This window comes from Gorilla gorilla, chromosome Y (assembly GCF_029281585.2).
Source record: "Gorilla gorilla gorilla isolate KB3781 chromosome Y, NHGRI_mGorGor1-v2.1_pri, whole genome shotgun sequence".
In the NCBI taxonomy this organism is placed as follows: domain Eukaryota; kingdom Metazoa; phylum Chordata; class Mammalia; order Primates; family Hominidae; genus Gorilla; species Gorilla gorilla.
Window position 1 is genome coordinate 42,869,633 of NC_073248.2, and position 18,755 is coordinate 42,888,387.

The window sequence follows — 18,755 nt, forward strand, 5'->3', positions numbered from 1 at the left end:
CCTAGAGACTTGTTGAATGTCTTTCACCAAAATGCTGATAGTGATATAGACAATGAAGTCCAGGCTGATGTGGTCTCAGATGGAGATGAGGAACTTGTTGGGAAGCAGAATAAAGGTGACTATTGCTATAATTTAGCAAAGAGACTGGGAGCATTTTGCACCTACCCTAGAGATCTGTGGAACTTTGAACTTGAAGGAGAAGATTTAGGGTATCTGGTGGAAGAAATTTCTCAGCAGCAATGTGTTCAAGAATTGACTTGGATGCTCCTAAAAGCACTCAGTTTTATGCATTCATAAAGAGATGGTTTGGAATTGGAACTTATGTTTAAAAGTGAAATGGAGTGTAAAAGTTTGGAAAATTTGTAACCTCATCATGTGACAGAAAAGAAAGAAAAACCCATTTTCTGTTGAGAAATTTGAGCTGGCTTCAGAAATTTGCATAAGTAACAAGGAACCAAATGATAGTCACCAAGACGGTGGGGAAGATGTCTCCAGGGCATGCCAGAGAACTTCACAGCAGCCCCTCTTATGACACACCTGGAGGCCTAGGGGGAAAAAATGGTTTCATGGGCTGGGCACAGGGCCTTGCTGCTTTGTGCAGTCTTGGGACTTGGTGCCCTGCATCTCAGCCATGGGTAAAAGGGGATAACACAGAGCTCAGGCTATTGCTTCAGAGGCTGCAAGCCCCAAGCCTTGGCATCTCCCATGTGCTGTTGAGCCTGTGGGTGCACAGAAGCCAAGAAGTTAGGTTTAGGAACCTCTGCCTAGATTTCAGAGGATGCATGACAATGCCTGCATGTCCAGGGAGAAGTTTGCTGCAGGGGTGGAGCCCTCATGGAGAATCTCTGCCAGGGCAGTGCAGGAGAGAAATGTGGGGTTGAAGCCCCTACATGGTCCCCATTGCGGCACTACCTAGCAGATGTGTGAGAAGAGAGCCACTACCCTTCAGACCCCAGAATGGCAGATCCACTCACATCTTGCACTGTGCTCCTGGAAAATGCAAAATACATTCAATGCCAGCCTGTGAAAGCAGGCTGATTTTACAGGCTCATACGCGAGACTTGCCTTGTCTCAGGTGAGACTTTGAACTTGGACTTTTGGGTGAAATGTTGGAACTTGGACCCAGTGCTAGCTATAGGTACATAAAGTTTTTGCCAAAAGGGTTTTGAAATTGTGGACTTTTTTTTTTTTCAGTCAATGCCATGTAAGTCACAGAAAAAAAAAATCCTTCATGAGAAAAAAAGAAACATTTCACCCGCTCCTTTTTGTGGTGATCAGAGATTGATTAATTTAGTTTTGCATTAATCAAGTTTTCATCAGAACCTTCCCTGCTAATCTGTAAATGCTGCCCCTGTTAATGTGTATTTACTCACCTGATGTCTCACCTCATTTCTCTACAGATATTCTCATTGTAAATTAAGGGAATCGGGGCAAGATGAGAAATTTAACAGTTGTTAGACCACAACACAATGTTGCCCTTAGCAAAGTGCTTTGAGATTGTCGCATTGCCTAAAAAATGCAATCAATATTTAGGAAAGCTCTTTAGAAATCAGAGCTAACAGTTCTCCTTCTCTCTGGCAATTCCTCGAGCTCCTAAAAAAAAATGTTTGAAAGTACTAAAGGGCTAACTGACTTGAATAACAACTCTCATCTGTTTTTTAGAAAGAGGTCAGCAGAGCTGACGGGTTCAAAGACATTGAAAGTTTCAGTGGTTAATGTTTACACCAGAGATTTCCCTTTCTCTCTGATTCATGGCTTAAATTTCTCCAGTTTAGGAAAAGAAATTCTTGAAAATAAATGTAACTGTAGTTCATCACACTGAAGCGGAACTTCAAAGAGGCACCAATACCGCTGCACCTTTGCCTGAGGGACTGAGGAGGAAGATAAAGAAGGAAGCTGGCTGGGTGTGGTGGCTCATGCCGGTAATCCCAGCACTTTGGGAGGCTGAGGTGGGTGGATCACCTGAGGTCAGGAGTTCGAGACCAGCCTGACCAATATGGTGAAACCTCATCTGTACTACAATTACAAAAATTAGCCAGGCGTGGTGGTGTGTGCCTGTAGTCTCAGCTACACTGGACGCTGAGGCAGGAGAATCAGTTTAACCTGGGAGGCAGAGGTTGCAGTGAGCCAAGATCGCGCCACTGCACTCCAGTCTGGGCAACAGAGCCAGACTCTGCCTGAAAACAACCAAAAAAAACAAAACAACAAACAAACAAACAAACAAACAAAAAAATGAAGGAAGCCAGATTACCACAAAACAATATGATAAAGACAAGCAACTCAAATGAAAAATGACCGGAGTCTATGAACAGGTCTCTCAACAATGAGGAATCCAAACAGTCAACAAACAGTAGAAAAAAGTTTAACTCCATGAGCAATCAGGGAAAACCAAAGTAAAATGAAAATGAGATGCCACTTCTTGACCACCAGGTTGGCAAATTAAAGAGTAGTGATATCAATATTGGAAAGTGAATAGACAAATGAAGACTCTAACTCACAAATGGTGGAATGTAAATTGGTACATACTGGCACAACACTTCAAAGGGCAATTTTCTGTTATCTATTAAAATTTGAAATGTGCATATCCATGACCCGACAGATATATCTCTTGGCGTTCACCCCCAGAAAAAATAAATACTCATTTGGCTCCAATGAGAGAGGTTCATTGTATATTATTAATAACCACGAGAAAGCACAAGTGACCTAAATGTCCATTGACCAGGGAATGGCTACTAATGGTGGCATACCCATATTATGTAAAATTATGCCAAAGTTAAAAGGAATTAAGTATATATATATATATATGCTGACATTAGAAATTTCTGAGTAACTGGGTGTGATGGTGTACGCCCATAGTCCCAGCTACTCATAGGCTGAGGTGGGAGGATCACTTGAACCCAGGAGTTCCAGGCCAGCCTGGGCAATACAGCAAGACCTCATTTCTAAAAAAGAAAAAAAATCTACCTGTTAATGTAGATATTTCTGAGTCATGTTCTTGGGGGAAAAAAATCAAGTTACATACATTTTAATAGCATTTTTGTTCAAGAACATATACCCCAAATAATATATATTCCCTCTATATACCCTTTAAGTATAAATATATAGTGTAAGCATATATTTTCTACAATATGTATACATATACATATTACTTATTATATGAATATAATTTCTCTATTACAAGTATAGTAAAAATACCACATATTTTATGTTAGTAAATATGTTCTGTAAGTTCAAATATCAAATGTTCTGTATAAGTGTATAAAAGGAAACATCTAGAAAAACATCTGAAAGGATTTACACCAAACTACCAATCTCTGGGAATGGATCTGGGATGTAGAGCTGGTGGTCAAAAGGTAACTTAAGCCTACCTGAATGTTTTTAGTATTTTAAAGAAAGGGGCACATATTATCTATTACTCGTATTGTCAAAAATGGGTAAGAAACAAAAAATGAATGAAGAAAGAATAAAATTAAGGAAATGAAGGTTAGCATGATTAGGGATGAGGAAAGGAAGAAGAGTGAGTTATACCAGCTTTTTCTCTCTGCTTCCTCCACAAGTGTTCAACTTGTGATTTGCAAGAGTTTGCTCAGTAATGATGCCTCCTGATGCAGAAAAAGCAGTTTCAAAGCAACTGGGAGAAGTATGTGTGTGAGTAGGCAGTCAGTGGTGTAGAGGTGAGATTGATTCCAACATTTGAAAAAAGTACTGAAGGATTTGTTAACAGGCAAAATTCAGAAGGAAATGTGGAAATTTTACTTCTGTTAAGCAGATAGGCTCCTCAAGGGCCAATTGTTTTGGAGCAATTCATTAGCGTAGATAGATGTATTATCTGTTCAGGCTGCTATAGTAAAAGCAATACTCCACAAAACAATAGTACATGAACATGATTTATCCAAGTTTGTTGCTACTTTGTAACAAGGATTGTCTTTCCTCTAGTTTCCAATAACATGTTCCTCACGTCAGAATGGTCTTTACTGTCTATATTTCTACTAAGTCTCTTCACAACTACTTAGGTACTCTCTAAGAAGAGTCAAGTTTTCTCTACAGCTCTCCTTTTCTCCTTCTGAACCCTCATCAGAACCACCCTTTATGGCCTGGTCTGTTCACAGCAGTGTAGCATTTTTCTAGGATACATGTCAAAACTCTTCCAGCCTCTACCCATTACCCATTTCCAAAACTGATTCCATAGTTTTAGGCATTTATTATAGCAGCACCCCTCTCCCAGTACTACCTTTCTTAATCTGTTCAGGCTCTTATAATAAAAATACCTGAACCTGGATGGCTTATAAACAACAGAAATTTGTATCTCACAGTTTTGGAGACTGGCAAGTCCAAGACCAGGGTGTCAGCATGGTGAGGTTCTGGTGAGGACACTTTTCTGGGCTGCAGACTGCCAACTTCTTGCTGTATTCTTACATGGTAGAAGGAGTAACTAAGCTCCCTGAGTCCTCTTTTACAAGGGCATCACTCCCATTCACCAAAGCTCTGGCCTCCTGACATAATTCGTCTCCCAAAGGCTCCACTTCCTAATACCATCACTCATTCACGAACGCTCTGCCCTTAGGACCTAATTCATCTCCCAAAGGCTCCACTTCCTGATACCATCACCCCAGGGACTAGAGTTTCAACATATGTATAGGTGAGGGGTTGAGTGGGGGCAAACATTCAGACCATAGTGTTGTTTAGGGCTTAGATTTGTGGTTTTGCTTCTTTGTTTAGCTACTCTCATGGGAACAAGACATTTAATACATAAATTTGTCCCACTATATTACCCCTTTCTTCCTCCATGTAGTTTGCTAATATAGCATAATGGTTGACAACTCAGATGTTAAAGTCTGACTGGGTTTAAATCACAGCTCTGATGCCTACCAACTATGACCTCAGGCAAGTTATCCAACCTCTGTGTACCTCTACTTCCTTCTCTGTAAAATTGAGATAATAATAGCACCTAGTATTGTTATGAGGATTAGGTGAACTAGAAGTAAAATGATTACAATAATGCCTGGTACATAGTATGCACCGTATCAGTATCAGTGCCTTGTGTCAATATTATTACTTTTAACAAATCAATAATTTTTCAGTTAAATATTTAATATTTAGTATCAAGAGGCCATCATGAAGATTATGCAAGTTTGCTTCAGACCAATCCCAAAATTCAGACAATCTGCTTAGGAGATTTAAGTTTTGGCTGAATAAACTATTATTGCAGGTAGTAGGATTAAAGGTGAATAGGCAGGGCTTAAGCCAACGTTGCTCAGTTGATAGACATATCTGTAAGTATGCACAAGTGTACACGAGATGTGTGTTGCTATGCTGGACCACACGAATACAGGCCCAATAGAAGATGAGGCACCATACCCTGAGATTTAAATGGAATTGGTTTAAACATCTGCTAACATGCAATGGGAATAGCACATATTTCTTTCTATCTTTCTGGGCATACTGAGCTTATGATTTTTGCTTTTCCAGGTCACTTTTGGCTGTAAGCTACTGTTCCTGCTGAATTATTTCATCTACATATCATCTTGCTGTGGATCAGCATGCTGTCCCTGACCCATGTTGCAACGGACAGTGTCCTTGACACTCCTCACAAAATACCGCTGACATAAGGCATTTGTGTGTGTACTGGAAGCTTGGTAAAGGTTGGACACAATAGCAGGACAGTATGCTACGTAATCACAGTAAAGAGTCATATTTTAGCTGTTAACCTTCTTTTTAAAAGCAGTTTGGCTAACCTCACTCATCACCTAATGTAGTCAAGATGCTTCGTTGCAAGCAGTAGTCACAGAAGTTTTGGCTGGTTTAAACAGGAGAACAACTTACTAAAATTTATTGGGTAACTAGCCCACAGAATCTCAAAATGAACCAAAGAGCCAGGTTGTCTCCAGGAATGACACACAAAACCATGCCGCAGAACTTGTCCAGTGAAGAAACCTCAGTTGTCACCACTGGGCACTGAGTTACATTGTGGCTTGCACAACTGACAGTAGTGGCCATTGCAGCTCTAACCGATACCATGGCTGCTGCTGCTGCTGTTGATACTCTTCTCCAGAAAGTATTCTCTGCAGTCCCTTCTTTACAGCATCAGTAGTCCCCTCTTCAAAATTTGGGATGGGTGCATCTCACTGATGTTGTGTAGGTTACCTGCCCAAGATGTAGCTGCAAGAAAGGCTGAGAAAGTAGACTATTTATTTATAAGGTGAAGCATTCTCAGATCCAGGGGGGGGGTGCAACTTGTTTATGACAAGTGCTCTCGATGGTAATGTTTCTTGACCGTCAGTGTGCACATGAGCCATTTGGAGATCTTGTTAAAATGCAGACTCTGATTCAGTAGGTTTGGCATGGGACCTGAGATTCTACAGCACCCGCGTGATGTGAAGTTGCTGATCTGAGGATTACATACACTGAGTAGCAAGCCTCCATAGCACCAATAGCACCAATTTTCAAATTTGGCGCCATATTGGAGTAACAAGAGAAACATTTCCTTAAAAAAAAATATTGACTTCTGAGCCCTGCCCTCAGCTGATTTAATTGGTTTGGGGTGAGGCACGGACATACAAATTTTTTAAATTTGTTTAAAAAATAGTTAAATTTATTTAAACAATAAATATAATTTTTAAAATTAAAAAATATAAATTATTTAAAAAATATATAAAAAAATAAAAGTTTCTAATATACTCAGACATCTTTCACTGCAGGCTCCAACTTCTTGTCTCTTTGCAAGGTTATTTTAATTTCATTTTTCTGAGAAGGAGTCTCACTGTGTCACCCAGGCTGGAATGCAGTGGGGGCAATCTTGGCTCACTGCAACCGCCACCTCCCAGACTCAAATGATCCTCCCACCTCAGCCTCCTGAGGAGCAGGGACCACAGCTGCACACTGCCACACCCAGCTAATTTTTGGTATTTTTGGTAGAGACAGGGTTTTCCCATGTTCCCCAGACTGGTCTCAAACTCCTGAACTTAGGCGATCCATCGGGCTCAGCCTCCCAAAGTGTGAGAATTACAGGTGTGAGCAAATAAGCCAACCTGCAAGGTTACTTCTTTTCTCCAGCTTCCAGGACTTCCACTTCTCCCCCCACCCCCTTGCTTGCTTTCTCCCCTTGTAATTTGATTATTCTCATTTATTAGGCAGAACAATTTGAAACTCTACTCTTTAGTCCCTTGGGCCTAACTTTGCGTATCTAAAGCTCTATAGAGTTCTGCTAATCCAGTGTTTCCCAAAACCATGTTACCCGTTGACCTGGCAGAATGTGGTATGAAGTGACGCATAAACAAACAGTGTTTTAAATTTGAATCTTTCTGTATTTATTTTAATGTCACTGTTTAAAATGTAGCTAAAACAGTACATCTGATCTTGCAAATGTTATTGTTTAGGACAAGAAGTTAATTTTAAAAACAGGTAAATAATAATAGACGCTCAGGGCAGATAAAACAAAAATCTTGAAAATGATTTGCAAGTGATTGAAATTCAAGTGTGCCTATACAAACGTAGCCTTCTTTCCAAAGCCGTAGGCTTTAGGAGCACAGAAGAACTGGCAGAGGTGTTCAAAGACACCAGCGTTTTTTCTTCTCCCCCAGCGTATAGGAAGAAATATAGAGATCTATTTCTGAGCTGATACGAATTACGCCACTAATCTTACTTAACACATTGAAATGGATACAATCAGTTTTGATCCTAAAATTTTTTTTAAGAGATTTCATAAGATTTCAGGAAAACAGCACCAGCCTTTGAAAAATTCATGATCTAAAGAAAAGTAAATTCTAAGAATCGCTTATGAAATATAAAATACAAATAATGTTTGATCCCTTGACCAGCTAACCTTTAACAAGAAAATGGGTGAAACTGTTCAGAACTGTTAAGAACTAATACACAAATCCAGAAAGTGTTAAAACTCCTAAGCAGGCGAAATTTTTAAAAACTCCACACCTACTTACATCATTGTAAAAGTTCAGAACACCAAAGAAAAACTGATCTTACACAGCAAAAAGACTGACAGCAGATTTCTCAGTTGCAATAGAAACTAGAAGATAACAGAGTAATATGCTCAATATTCTGAGAGGGAAAATACTTTTAAACCTATAATTATATATTCAGTATAATTATGAAACAACAGGGAACAATCAAAATATTTTAGGTAGAAAAAACCCCAAGAGTTTACCACATCACACTGTCACACAAGGAAATTATAAAGAATTCGCTACAGGCGTAAGGAAAATGATTCAGAAGGCAGATCTGAGATATGCAAAGAAATGGTAGGCAAAATGTTACTACATATGTGGATGGGTCTAAAAAAACGATGTCTAATTTATATGATGAAACCAGGATAGAGCTAAAATAGTGAATAACATATAAACTGAGAGAGGGGAGGGTGTCCAAAGCTAAAACGTCCTAAAGGCCTTTGTATTATTCAAGAGGAGAGTAAAACTATGTATTAGCTTTATATTTTAAGTTTACATTTTCAAATAGTAAAACAGTCACTTAAAAATATAGACTGCATTACTCCAAATAAGTCGAGGAAAAAAATAACGTGACAAAAAGAAAAAACACAAAACAAAACACATACACACGTGAGCATATTACTGTTATCTTCTAGTTTCTATTGCTACTGAGAAGCTTCTTCTGTAAGTTTTAACTTTCTTGTTTGTATGCCATTCTTATTCAAGATAAGTAGTGTTGCATAAATTTTTACTGTGAGCGTGTCCTTAAAGGATCATTTTCTTTCAGCCTAGGTTGTAGAAGGATTCATCCAAGTCGGCTTTATGTTTGCTTCTGCCAGGCATTCTAGATGCCCCATGTCTAGGATCTCTTTAGGCAGGAGAGAGGGTGATGGTGTAGGAGGACCCATTTCTTGGCTTGCGGATTCCAACAATATGTCATAGATTTAAACCGCAAACTTTGGTGAAATGCAGGTCTAGGGTTTTAAAATATAATGAGAGTTAAATACGTATTTAACTTCATCCAGAGATGGGGCAAGCTTCCTCATCTGCTCGTTCATGGGTGATTTATATTTTCCCCACTCCATCCTTTTCCTAAGGATTTTAGGGACAATGGCTTTTTGCAGAGTACTCAGTTCCAGCTCCCACCTTGAGCCCTTACCTCCTGCCCCTAAACAACCAGACCTCAAGTTAGAGAGAGTAACATTTTGCCCACACCTAGGAGGACCAATCCTTCTGGTTTCCTTAGGGATGCAGGAATTTTTCAGTGCTAAAACCAGTAAGTCCTGGGCAAACTAGTATGACTGGCTGCCCTACAACCCAGCCCCCATATCCAGGGCAGGAGAACAATCATTTGAACAATTCATTGCTCTGGTTTTCAGTTTATTTTTGGTTCTTGGAATTTCCCTTCTTTTTTTATGGGTTTATCTGCCTATTGGAAACAAAACGTTATTTTTTTTAAATCCCGCATTACTAGATGTCAGTAGTGAGACACGTCTCACGTTACAGCAGTCCAGCATTTTGCCAGTTCAAAAAGTCACATTTTAATTCTTTCCGTCAGTACAGAAGTGAAGTTTGAGGATAAAGGTCATAGCCACTTAGCCCTGTGTGCATAACAAGGTGCTGGAGTGGTCCCCAAAGTTATGTGATTGGCTCCACCAACTGCCCCACAGCTTGCTCCCGCTCTAGGCCCTTGCTCTGATCTTGAGAATGTTCTGTAAGTCTCCAGGCAGGCCTAGCACCTTTCTGTAAGTCCTAGAACGTGAAGTCTTCCATTAAAATGTAAAATCCCTGAGCAAAGAGATATTATTTTATTCTGTTCACTCCTGCATCTGCAGTACCTGGTAATCACAGGCACTCAGTAACTATCTCTTGAAAGAAGGAACATCCTGAATGTCAAAACTGGCATTTCCTGCCATCCAACCCCTTATATCTCAAACTTGACAGAAAGGAGTCCAAGTTTCTGGCCTGTTGATGTCTCCTTCCGTTTTCCACAGACTTGCTACTATTTATTTCTGTAGGTACTTTAAAAGATTTTGGGGTGGGTGTGACGCTAACAGTGATTGTGCTAAACCTGTGCATTCCGGAAGCCATTTTCAAACTACAGCCCAGACACATTATCATTTTTTAAAACTATACCATATATTTCAGTATGCCTACTTATTTCAAGGGTGTTTTGGAGGCGGTGCCTGCCTGGAACCCAGGCACTTGCCAGCACACACGCACGGCATACCCTGCGTACTCTACGCACCCACAGCGTGGGGGACGCCATCATCCCCGGCAGGCCTCCACCCTCCAGGGGGCGGGTGTGCTGCCACCCATTGGCTCAGGCCGATACCACGCGCCCCGATACCCGGCACAGGAGCCACCTCCCAGAGCCCCGCAGTCCATGCCTCAGTCCGCCTGCGCTCCTCAGCCTGGCGGTTCTGCCTCCGAGGGTTCGCCCGCCCTTGGTTTTCCTTACACCTTCGCCTTTGGCTCCTTTGACCCCTCGAAGCCCCACAGCGTGTTCCAGCGGACTTCACCAGCAGACCCAGAAGTGGTGGGTGAAACACTGCCTCTGCTCCTCCTTGAGCCTGTCGGGAGCTGCTGCCTGCCACCATCATGGTGAGTTGAAGGAAAGACCTGAGGGGCAAGGCCTGTGGGGTCTTCACCGGTGGGTGAAACCAGGCTCCGCCTTATCCTCGGTTTTCCTGTTTCGTGGCCACCCCCCTGAACGCATTAGGAGCCGTGGCCCGCAGGGTGGGGTGAGGCGGCCTGGCAGCAGCGCGGCCTATACAGAGGGGCAGGCACAGAAGTGGCGGGACAGCAAGCATGGCGTGGGCCCCCAGGACGCCCTGCCTCACAGTTCACTTACAAGGGCCACGGCCTCCTTGCAGAACCCATTTCCTGCCCCGGGTTCTCTCCTGGCGGCGGTTTGGGGTGTGGGTTCCCCACCCCCACTCCTAGGCGCCCTTTCTCCTTCCCCCACTCCCACGCGCCCCCACCCCGCCAACTTCACTTCTGACGCCCTCCTGGTGGCTCCGCAAGATGGCGGCGGGCCTGCTGAGAGACTTGCCTCCTTGGATTGGGAGGGCCGGAACTTCTTCAGGAAGTGGTTCCCTCCTGGTCCTTGTACTACTGCGTGGGGTGGGTTGGTGGGGTTTGTGGGGGCCTGAGTGTGGCGGGTGGGGCGGCCTGAAGGCGCGGCCCACTAGCTGAGGGGCCTGGGTGGGAAGTGCCTCTGATCCTTTCGCGGCTAGCAGCTGCTGGGGGCTTGGCTGATGGCGGCTCCCTACTGCGGCGGCGACAGGCACAAAAGCTCACTCGACGCCATCTTTGTGGCAGGAGGTTGGCTTCGGCAGTTACCATTGAGAATTTTAGAATTTTTAAACTCCAGGCACAATCTTTCCCCCGTAGATAAACCAGGAATCTCTGACTAAATGTCCAGTTGGTAGATAATGTTGGGTGTGCATTTCTGTGAGTTTGGTAAATGCCCAGCGTTCGTTGAGCGCCATCACAGATGTGGCTCTGAATACGCTGACCAAACACTGAGTCACAAACACGCGTGTTACATGCTGTGTGCGTATCTGCATTGATAATTCTGTCTTTTCGTTTTTAGAAATAAAAGGAGTTTTATACACGGTTTATATTACCATGTATAAACATTAAAATAGAAATATATAAGCAACTATTATGTGTAATAAGTGTGCAACATGTTACCCATGCTAATGAAAAAATCACCTTGAGTTATAAGTTATAATTATTTACAATAATACTTTTCACTTTTAGAGGTAGAGGGAAGAAATGCTTATAGTTTCATTAGGTTTTTTTGCTGATTATAAAAGTAGTATATTTACTCATTTGAAAACAATCACAGTAAGAAAATAGCAGTCCATCTTAATACCAACACATAAAACCACAGTTAAATTTTGATACATGAATGCCTTTCCAGCTTATTTTTATGCATGTATTGCAATTGCATATAGATAGGCCAGCTTTTACAAAAGTTACATAGTGCTGCTTAATACTATTCTACAACTGGCAGCTTTCAATTAATGTGGGTATTATTCTGAAGATAACTTTAATTTTCAGTATATCATGTTAAAAATTGTACTGTTGTTTTACTGAATTCCCTTACGATGAATACTTTTTCAGTATTAAAACTATCATGGGCTGGGCGCGGTGGCTCACGCCTGTAATCCCAACACTTTGGGAGACTGAGGCGGGCGGATCACTTGAGGTCAGGATTTCGAGAGCAGCCCGATTAACATGGTGAAACCCCATCTCTACTAAAAATACGAAAAATTAGCCAGGCGTGGTGGCGTGCACTTGTAATCCCAGCTACTCGGGAGGCTGAGGCAGGAGAATCATTTGAACCTGGGAAGCAGGTTGCAGTGAGCTGAGATGGTGCCACTGCAATCCAGCCTAGGCAACAAAGGGAGACTCAGTCTCAAAACAAAATTTAAAAAAATGCCATGAATGTCCTTGTGTAAATAAATATCTTGGTACACTTGTACTTAATTACTAATTCCTTGAGATGAATTGCTGTAAGCGGCATTGCTGGGTGGAAGTGCTTTGCCCTTTCATAACAATTTTAAATTATGCTCCTCATTAGTATAGTGGTGAGTATCCCCCTGTCAAATTATGATACACCTTTTCCAAGGTACTCTTGGTAAAGCATGTATCAGTATTTTCCCACTGATGGTGTGTAGAGTGATCTCTGTTCCACACCCTTTCTAGTGAACGGTATTAGGATTTTGTACATCGTCAGCCTAATAGCTGGATAATATTACACTATGTTGTTGTGCACTTTTTTGAATCATCAGTGAAGTTGAGCTTTGATCATTAGCTTTTTAAATTTCCTTTTTTAATTTTATTTTTCTTACTGACTCATAAAATCTCTGTATTAATATTCGCATTTCTCATACATAGTGGGAAAATATATATAGTAGTAATGATGAGGTGCCGTGGTGCCCTTACCTTATTCCTATTTTCAGTGGAGATGGCTCTAGTATTTCACTGTAAGCTTCATGATAGGGTAGAATTAGATTGATAGAAAATAAGAATCCTCTATTTCTATTTTACTTAGGTTTTTAAAAAATTTTAAAATGAATGCTGTATTTTATTAAATACTTTTTCAATGATGAATTAAAGTAACGTATCCTGCGAATGGAGTATTCTTTCATTGCCAATATAAACTATATTCTTTACTACTGGAATTTTGCATTTGTGTTGAGGAGAGGGTTGGACCATCTTGATGAGGCTTTGTTGCTTATATGCTGTTAACCTTTGTAAAATGCATTGAGAAGTACTTTTTTCCTCTTTGAAAATTGAAGAAAAGAGTTTAAATTTCTTAATCTCTTCTTCTATCTTTACTTCAGATTTCTGGCGTCTGTGTGCACCTCTCTGTGACACACCACATACACCCAAGTTACCTGTTTCTTTACAAGTTGAAAAAACTCCCAGGGAAACTAAGCCAAATACCATTGGGTGTTCTTTTTCAAGATTGTTTGGGAAGAATTAAAATTTCTGTACAAGTTGACCATGTCGTTGATTTCAAAATTTATTCCTATAGAGTTTGTGCATAACATTCTTTTATAACCACGGGTCACAGCCCATTTTTCAGGTCTCATATATTTTTGCTTTTTCTTGCTTAGTTTTGCAAGGATTGTGTATTGCTTCAATTTCATCCTTGCCACCCACCACTCCCCGGGACTCCGTTCTTGGATTAACTTCTGATTTTCACGTCATATTTTCTTAATTTTAGCATTCTCTTTATTTGCTCCTCTTCCTATTGCTGTGAATGTAACTTTGATGACTACAAATGATAGGCTTTTTCCTGGCCAGTTTATGTAAATAACAATTTGCTTACATGTTCACATAGTAATTGCATTAGATAATACTGGCAGAGGAGCTGACATGGCAGGAGTTTAATGATAATTTTTTCCAGCTTTTAGCTGTCTTTGTCACTTGATAGTCCGCATATAACAAGGAATATGTTTGCTAGAAATAGCAGTGAGAGTTGTGATTATGACGGTCTTGAAGCTCACCCCTGTTTACGATTCCAACATTTCTCATTTCAAAATTCACCAACTCACTTGAAGGTATCATTAAGAAAATTACTTTTATTATGCAGTTTGTTTGCAGGATGCTATTGACGGTTATGATGGTACTTTCTTTAAAATTAAACTTCAGCTTATCCTAAGCATTCATTTATATTTTTGGCCATAGTTTAAAACTAACCAAAGGTTATCTATTGATTGTGGATTTATATGTGTATATATCTATCTATGTATATGTACACACACATTATATAATTATGTATAAATACACACACAGTTGGAATCGAACAATCCCTGCTAGTCAAGCCATGGTAAAAATGAAGTACATTGCAAAAAATGAAGTACATTGCTTACTTTGTTAGCTTTGGGCGCCACCTGCCGGCTGCAGACTGGGACATGATGGTGACTTCCTTAATTTAAAATGTTCTGAGGATGTTAAAGAGATTCAGCGAATTTTATATGTACGATTCCAGTTAAGCAGGCAGTCAGTTTGTAAGACCCAAGCTAACGTCAAACTTCTTATAAAATCAAATGCCTTTCTTCCTCCTTACCGAACTGAGTATCCATTTTACAGTTGTATAGAGTATGAGAATCAGAAGAGACACCCGAGGTCTTTTCCGGCCATTCATTTTCAAGCAAGGAAACTGAAACCGAGGTCATGAAAAGATTCACTTTAGTGAGCAATGGAAATCAGGTTCTTCCCAAAGGAGAATTTTCCTCTTCACTTCTTGTGGCACTGTGACAAGGTTTCTTAACCAGACCCTTTTCAAATTTTGCACCAAATACTTCCTTATTGTAGGAGGCGGTCTTTACACTGTAGGATGCGCAGTAGTATGCCTGGCCTTTGGCCCATCAGATTCCAGGAATACATCTCAGTTGTGACAGCCAATCTCTAAACGTCGCTAACTGCCCCTGGGTCTCAAAAATCTTGCCCAGTTGAGAATCAGTGCATTTCCATAACCTCTCGTAGTCTGACACAGTTTACTGCCAGATGTTACATTTCTAAATTAAAATACATCCAAACACTATGGTGCAGAGACAATACTGTAATATAGCTTGTTTATCAAAGAAAAACATACCCAAAGTTCATCCACAAATCAAGGGGGAATTGGAAAGGAGAAGAAGAAACTACAAGAATTTCAGAATTTGTTTTGTTTTGTTTTATTCTGTTTGGGATTTCTGAATGAACTGAGAAGGAATTGGTAAATTGTCTACAGGGAAGGGAGATCTAATCAGGTTCCCAGTAGTTCAAGATAGTGTAGCTTAATGTCATTTGGAAAAAACAATAATGTGAGACATTTTTGAAAGGAAAAACTTTAAAAATAGTGTTTTAAATTTTTCTTTCGCATCATTGTCATGAAATAACGCTGTTAAAGGAAAGAATTAGGAATTAGTTACAAACCCAAAATAGCAAGTACAAGCAGGAAAGAATAGAGAAATGCAGTAACCTCGGCTTTAGTTGATTTGACAATTTAGATTTCGTCTCTAGTAAAGCTGTGTAGAATCAGTAACTTCTAGCCTCTAATTAACAAAGCAGGAACCCTCCTTTCTTATTAACTTCTATAACATTACTGTGTTCAAAAAGATAACACAGTTTCTTTTGTCTTTTGTTTTCTTTCAGACAGGTATATGTGTAATAGCTTTCTCTTTTGCAGCATTTTGTACTGACATTTGCGAAGTCAACAGCACTTCACCAATGATTTTTAAATTAATGATGTGTCATAGTTTCCTGATGTGTCAATTAGTTCTTAATTAAATTTTTTTCAAAATAAGTCAGCTAAATAGTGAAGCCAAAAGAGAAACTTGAAAACAAATCGGCTGAAAATAAATTCAAATAACAGGACACTAACTTGCATTGGCAAACCACTTGTGCCACTTTATACGTACAAAATGAATTCACAGATGTGATCTCATGTCATTCTCAAAGCAGTTTGCCCACAGATGCATAGCTGGCAAGTAGGTGGCTTATAACCACTTACCTGTAAGGGACATAAACCTGGATCTCTTGACTGAATTAATTTTTGTTTCACTATGCTATATTGTTTCTCCAACGTATATATTACTTACGAATACTACTTCAGAAAATTTTACATTAACCTTAGAGTCTACTGTGGAAAGAATAAAGACAGTTCTGATCAGAATCTAGAAAATTAGTGAGTTATATGTATGTGTTTTTTTATCTGAAAATAAAGATGGTATCATTTATATCTATCAGCCCACTGTGAAAATCAGAATTATCAGTCAGACTGATTTCGTGTTACTGAGGTAGAAAAATGTTATTTCAAAAGATGCTTCGAACACCCTAGCGTTAGGGAAGAGGATTGTAACAAATTGGGTTAAAACGTTGAGGCTTATTTTCTTTTTGGTGGGGCTTTTTTTTTTTTTTTTTTTTTTTTTTTAAGATTTATCTTTAGTCTACTCAGTAAAGTGAAAAGTTGTTTATGAATATAGAACAGGATGATTTTAATAACTTTAATTTTTACACATCTAAACTCTCTAGTTTTGGGTGTCTTTTTTAACTACTTCACATAGTACTTTCACAAATACTAAATGGGTATTCTTCCACAGCATTATACAAGACTCGGCGATGAGCGGCACTAGGTTTAAGAAAGTACCGTATCCTTCGGTTAAAATTCCATGCTGATGTACTCTGATTAGTTTAAATCCTGAGCCTGAACTGAGCTGCACTGGTGACTAATTTACAATGAAAGTAATTTATATAAAATATACTTAAAATACAAAAATGGTATTTCACATTATGTATGGGTTTTGCCTGCATACGTAATTATGATGTCTACTTTCCAAATTACAGTCTTCTGCAAATCCTGAGACTCCAAACTCAACCATCTCCAGAGAGGCCAGCACCCAGTCTTCATCAGCTGCAGCTAGCCAAGGCTGGGTGTTACCAGAAGGCAAAATCGTGCCCAACACTGTTTTTGTTGGTGGAATTGATGATAGGGTATTGTATTCATGCCTCATTTTTACCTTAAAATACATCATGAACAATGGGATTTGGGCCCTGTTACAAACTTAAATTTTTTTTTTGTACTTCCTGGAGGTTTAGAATTGCTTTTAGGTTTGACCCATAGGTACTAAAAATATCTTTGACAAAGGGCTGCTGGTCATTCGGGGACAAATGGGGGAGAAATTTCCACCTCATGGTAGTAAAATTGTAGTAAAGTTGAAATTTTTGAATGCTGAATTTTTACTCTGACGTTCGATTCTTTTCCATAGATGGATGCAACTGAGATTAGAAGCTTCTTTGGTAGATACGGTTCAGTGAAAGAAGTGAAGATAATCACCAATCAAACTGGTGTGTCCAAAGGGTGAGTAATTTTATCAAAAATATCTGAACTCCAGTCACCCATTCTATAGGTATCAGACAAGACTTCAAAACTGATATTCGGACCCTTGTATAAATGAAATATTCTGCAGTGTTAATTTCTTTCACGTAGGGGATAAAAGGCTATTACCAGTTCTTTTATTTAACCATTTGTCTGATGTTTGTTTTTAAATGTCTCCAGTTTCTATTTCATACAGATGAGTTAATCAGTTTTCTCAAACAATTGTTTTCTTCATACACTGCACAGCATCTTAAATTGTAACCACCTTGTCTTAGACAGTAAGTTAAATTCAGGTTCACAGATGTGAATTCTTTGTTAATCAATAAAGTTTTCACACTGCCCTAATCCTAGCACATTTTGACATAGTTCTGCTAAAGAAAAAGTAGTATTTGTAGAGGATCTGTCACGTACTTCTCAGCAGATACTTATCATGGTATATTATTCGTCTTTTGTCATGATCACTTCTGTATATAGTATAGTAGAAGGTCTGAACCATGTACTGTATGATGGTGATTTTATGCTTCGTTTATCTGCCTTTATAGCTATGGATTTGTTTCGTTTGTTAATGACGTGGATGTCCAGAAGATAGTAGAAGTAAGTAATCTAATAGAAAAATCTCTTATTTATCTTACTGATACAACGTTTAGTGTCAGTGATATACTCGGACTTGTGTAAAATTGGGAGAGAGGCACACTTCCTGTTCATAATCCAAACTGAGAGTAACCTCACATAGCTTGTTTGATCCTGTTTATTTTTGACTGGACACCTAGGTTCATGAACTACAGACAGGAAGGGTTGGAGACAGGGTGATGGAAAGTTTTTGATCAACTTTCACTTGATGCCTCTTGACACTGATTAGAGTAGTAAGGGTAAGTAAGGTAGCTTCGTGATGACAAATTTTAATTTGGTGCGTAGTTGTCACTGATCTTTTATGATGATAGGTACTTTAGAAGACTTCAGGTGTTTACCCAGGTCTTGGAAGCTAAGACTTGAAAATTGATTCTAGTTTTGTTAATGGTTCTATTTTCAGTCACAGATACATTTCCATGGTAAAAAGCTGAAGCTGGGCCCTGCAATCAGGAAACAAAAGTTATGTGAGTAGGAAAAGAAATTGTTCTTTTCTGACCCGTGTAGCTTTTCAAATAACTGAAAATAGGCTTTTTTCTTCTTGCTTTTCAAAAAGGTGCTTGTCGTGTGCAGCCAGGTCCTTTGGTGTCTAATCCGCCTCCTCCGCCACAGTGTCAGAACATCTGGAGGAATCCAAACACTGAAACCTACCTGCAGCCCCTAATCACGCTGAATCCTGTAACTCAGTATGTTCAGGTAAGAACTGCTTATGTTCTTGTTCTCTTGTTTATTTTAGTCATCCTTCCCTCTGTGGAATTGTATCTACACTTTCCATAGTAAGTGGCAATAGAATCCCTGTTTGA

At 39.7% G+C, this 18,755-nt stretch overlaps 1 protein-coding gene across 2 annotated transcripts in view; it reads left to right on the forward strand.

Annotated features, from left to right (window-relative positions):
* The first annotated feature begins 10,285 nt into the window (after positions 1–10,285).
* LOC129530216 (deleted in azoospermia protein 3) overlaps positions 10,286–18,755 on the forward strand; it is a 65,635-nt gene continuing 57,165 nt past the window's right edge. For both annotated transcript variants that reach the window (XM_055377086.2, XM_063703413.1), the window contains exons 1-6: positions 10,286–10,544; positions 16,794–16,940; positions 17,216–17,307; positions 17,868–17,919; positions 18,356–18,419; positions 18,509–18,648. In XM_055377086.2, coding sequence (XP_055233061.1) covers positions 10,542–10,544; positions 16,794–16,940; positions 17,216–17,307; positions 17,868–17,919; positions 18,356–18,419; positions 18,509–18,648 — 498 coding nt within the window. In that variant the 5' untranslated portion in view covers positions 10,286–10,541. The remainder of the gene's footprint in view (positions 10,545–16,793; positions 16,941–17,215; positions 17,308–17,867; positions 17,920–18,355; positions 18,420–18,508; positions 18,649–18,755) is intronic.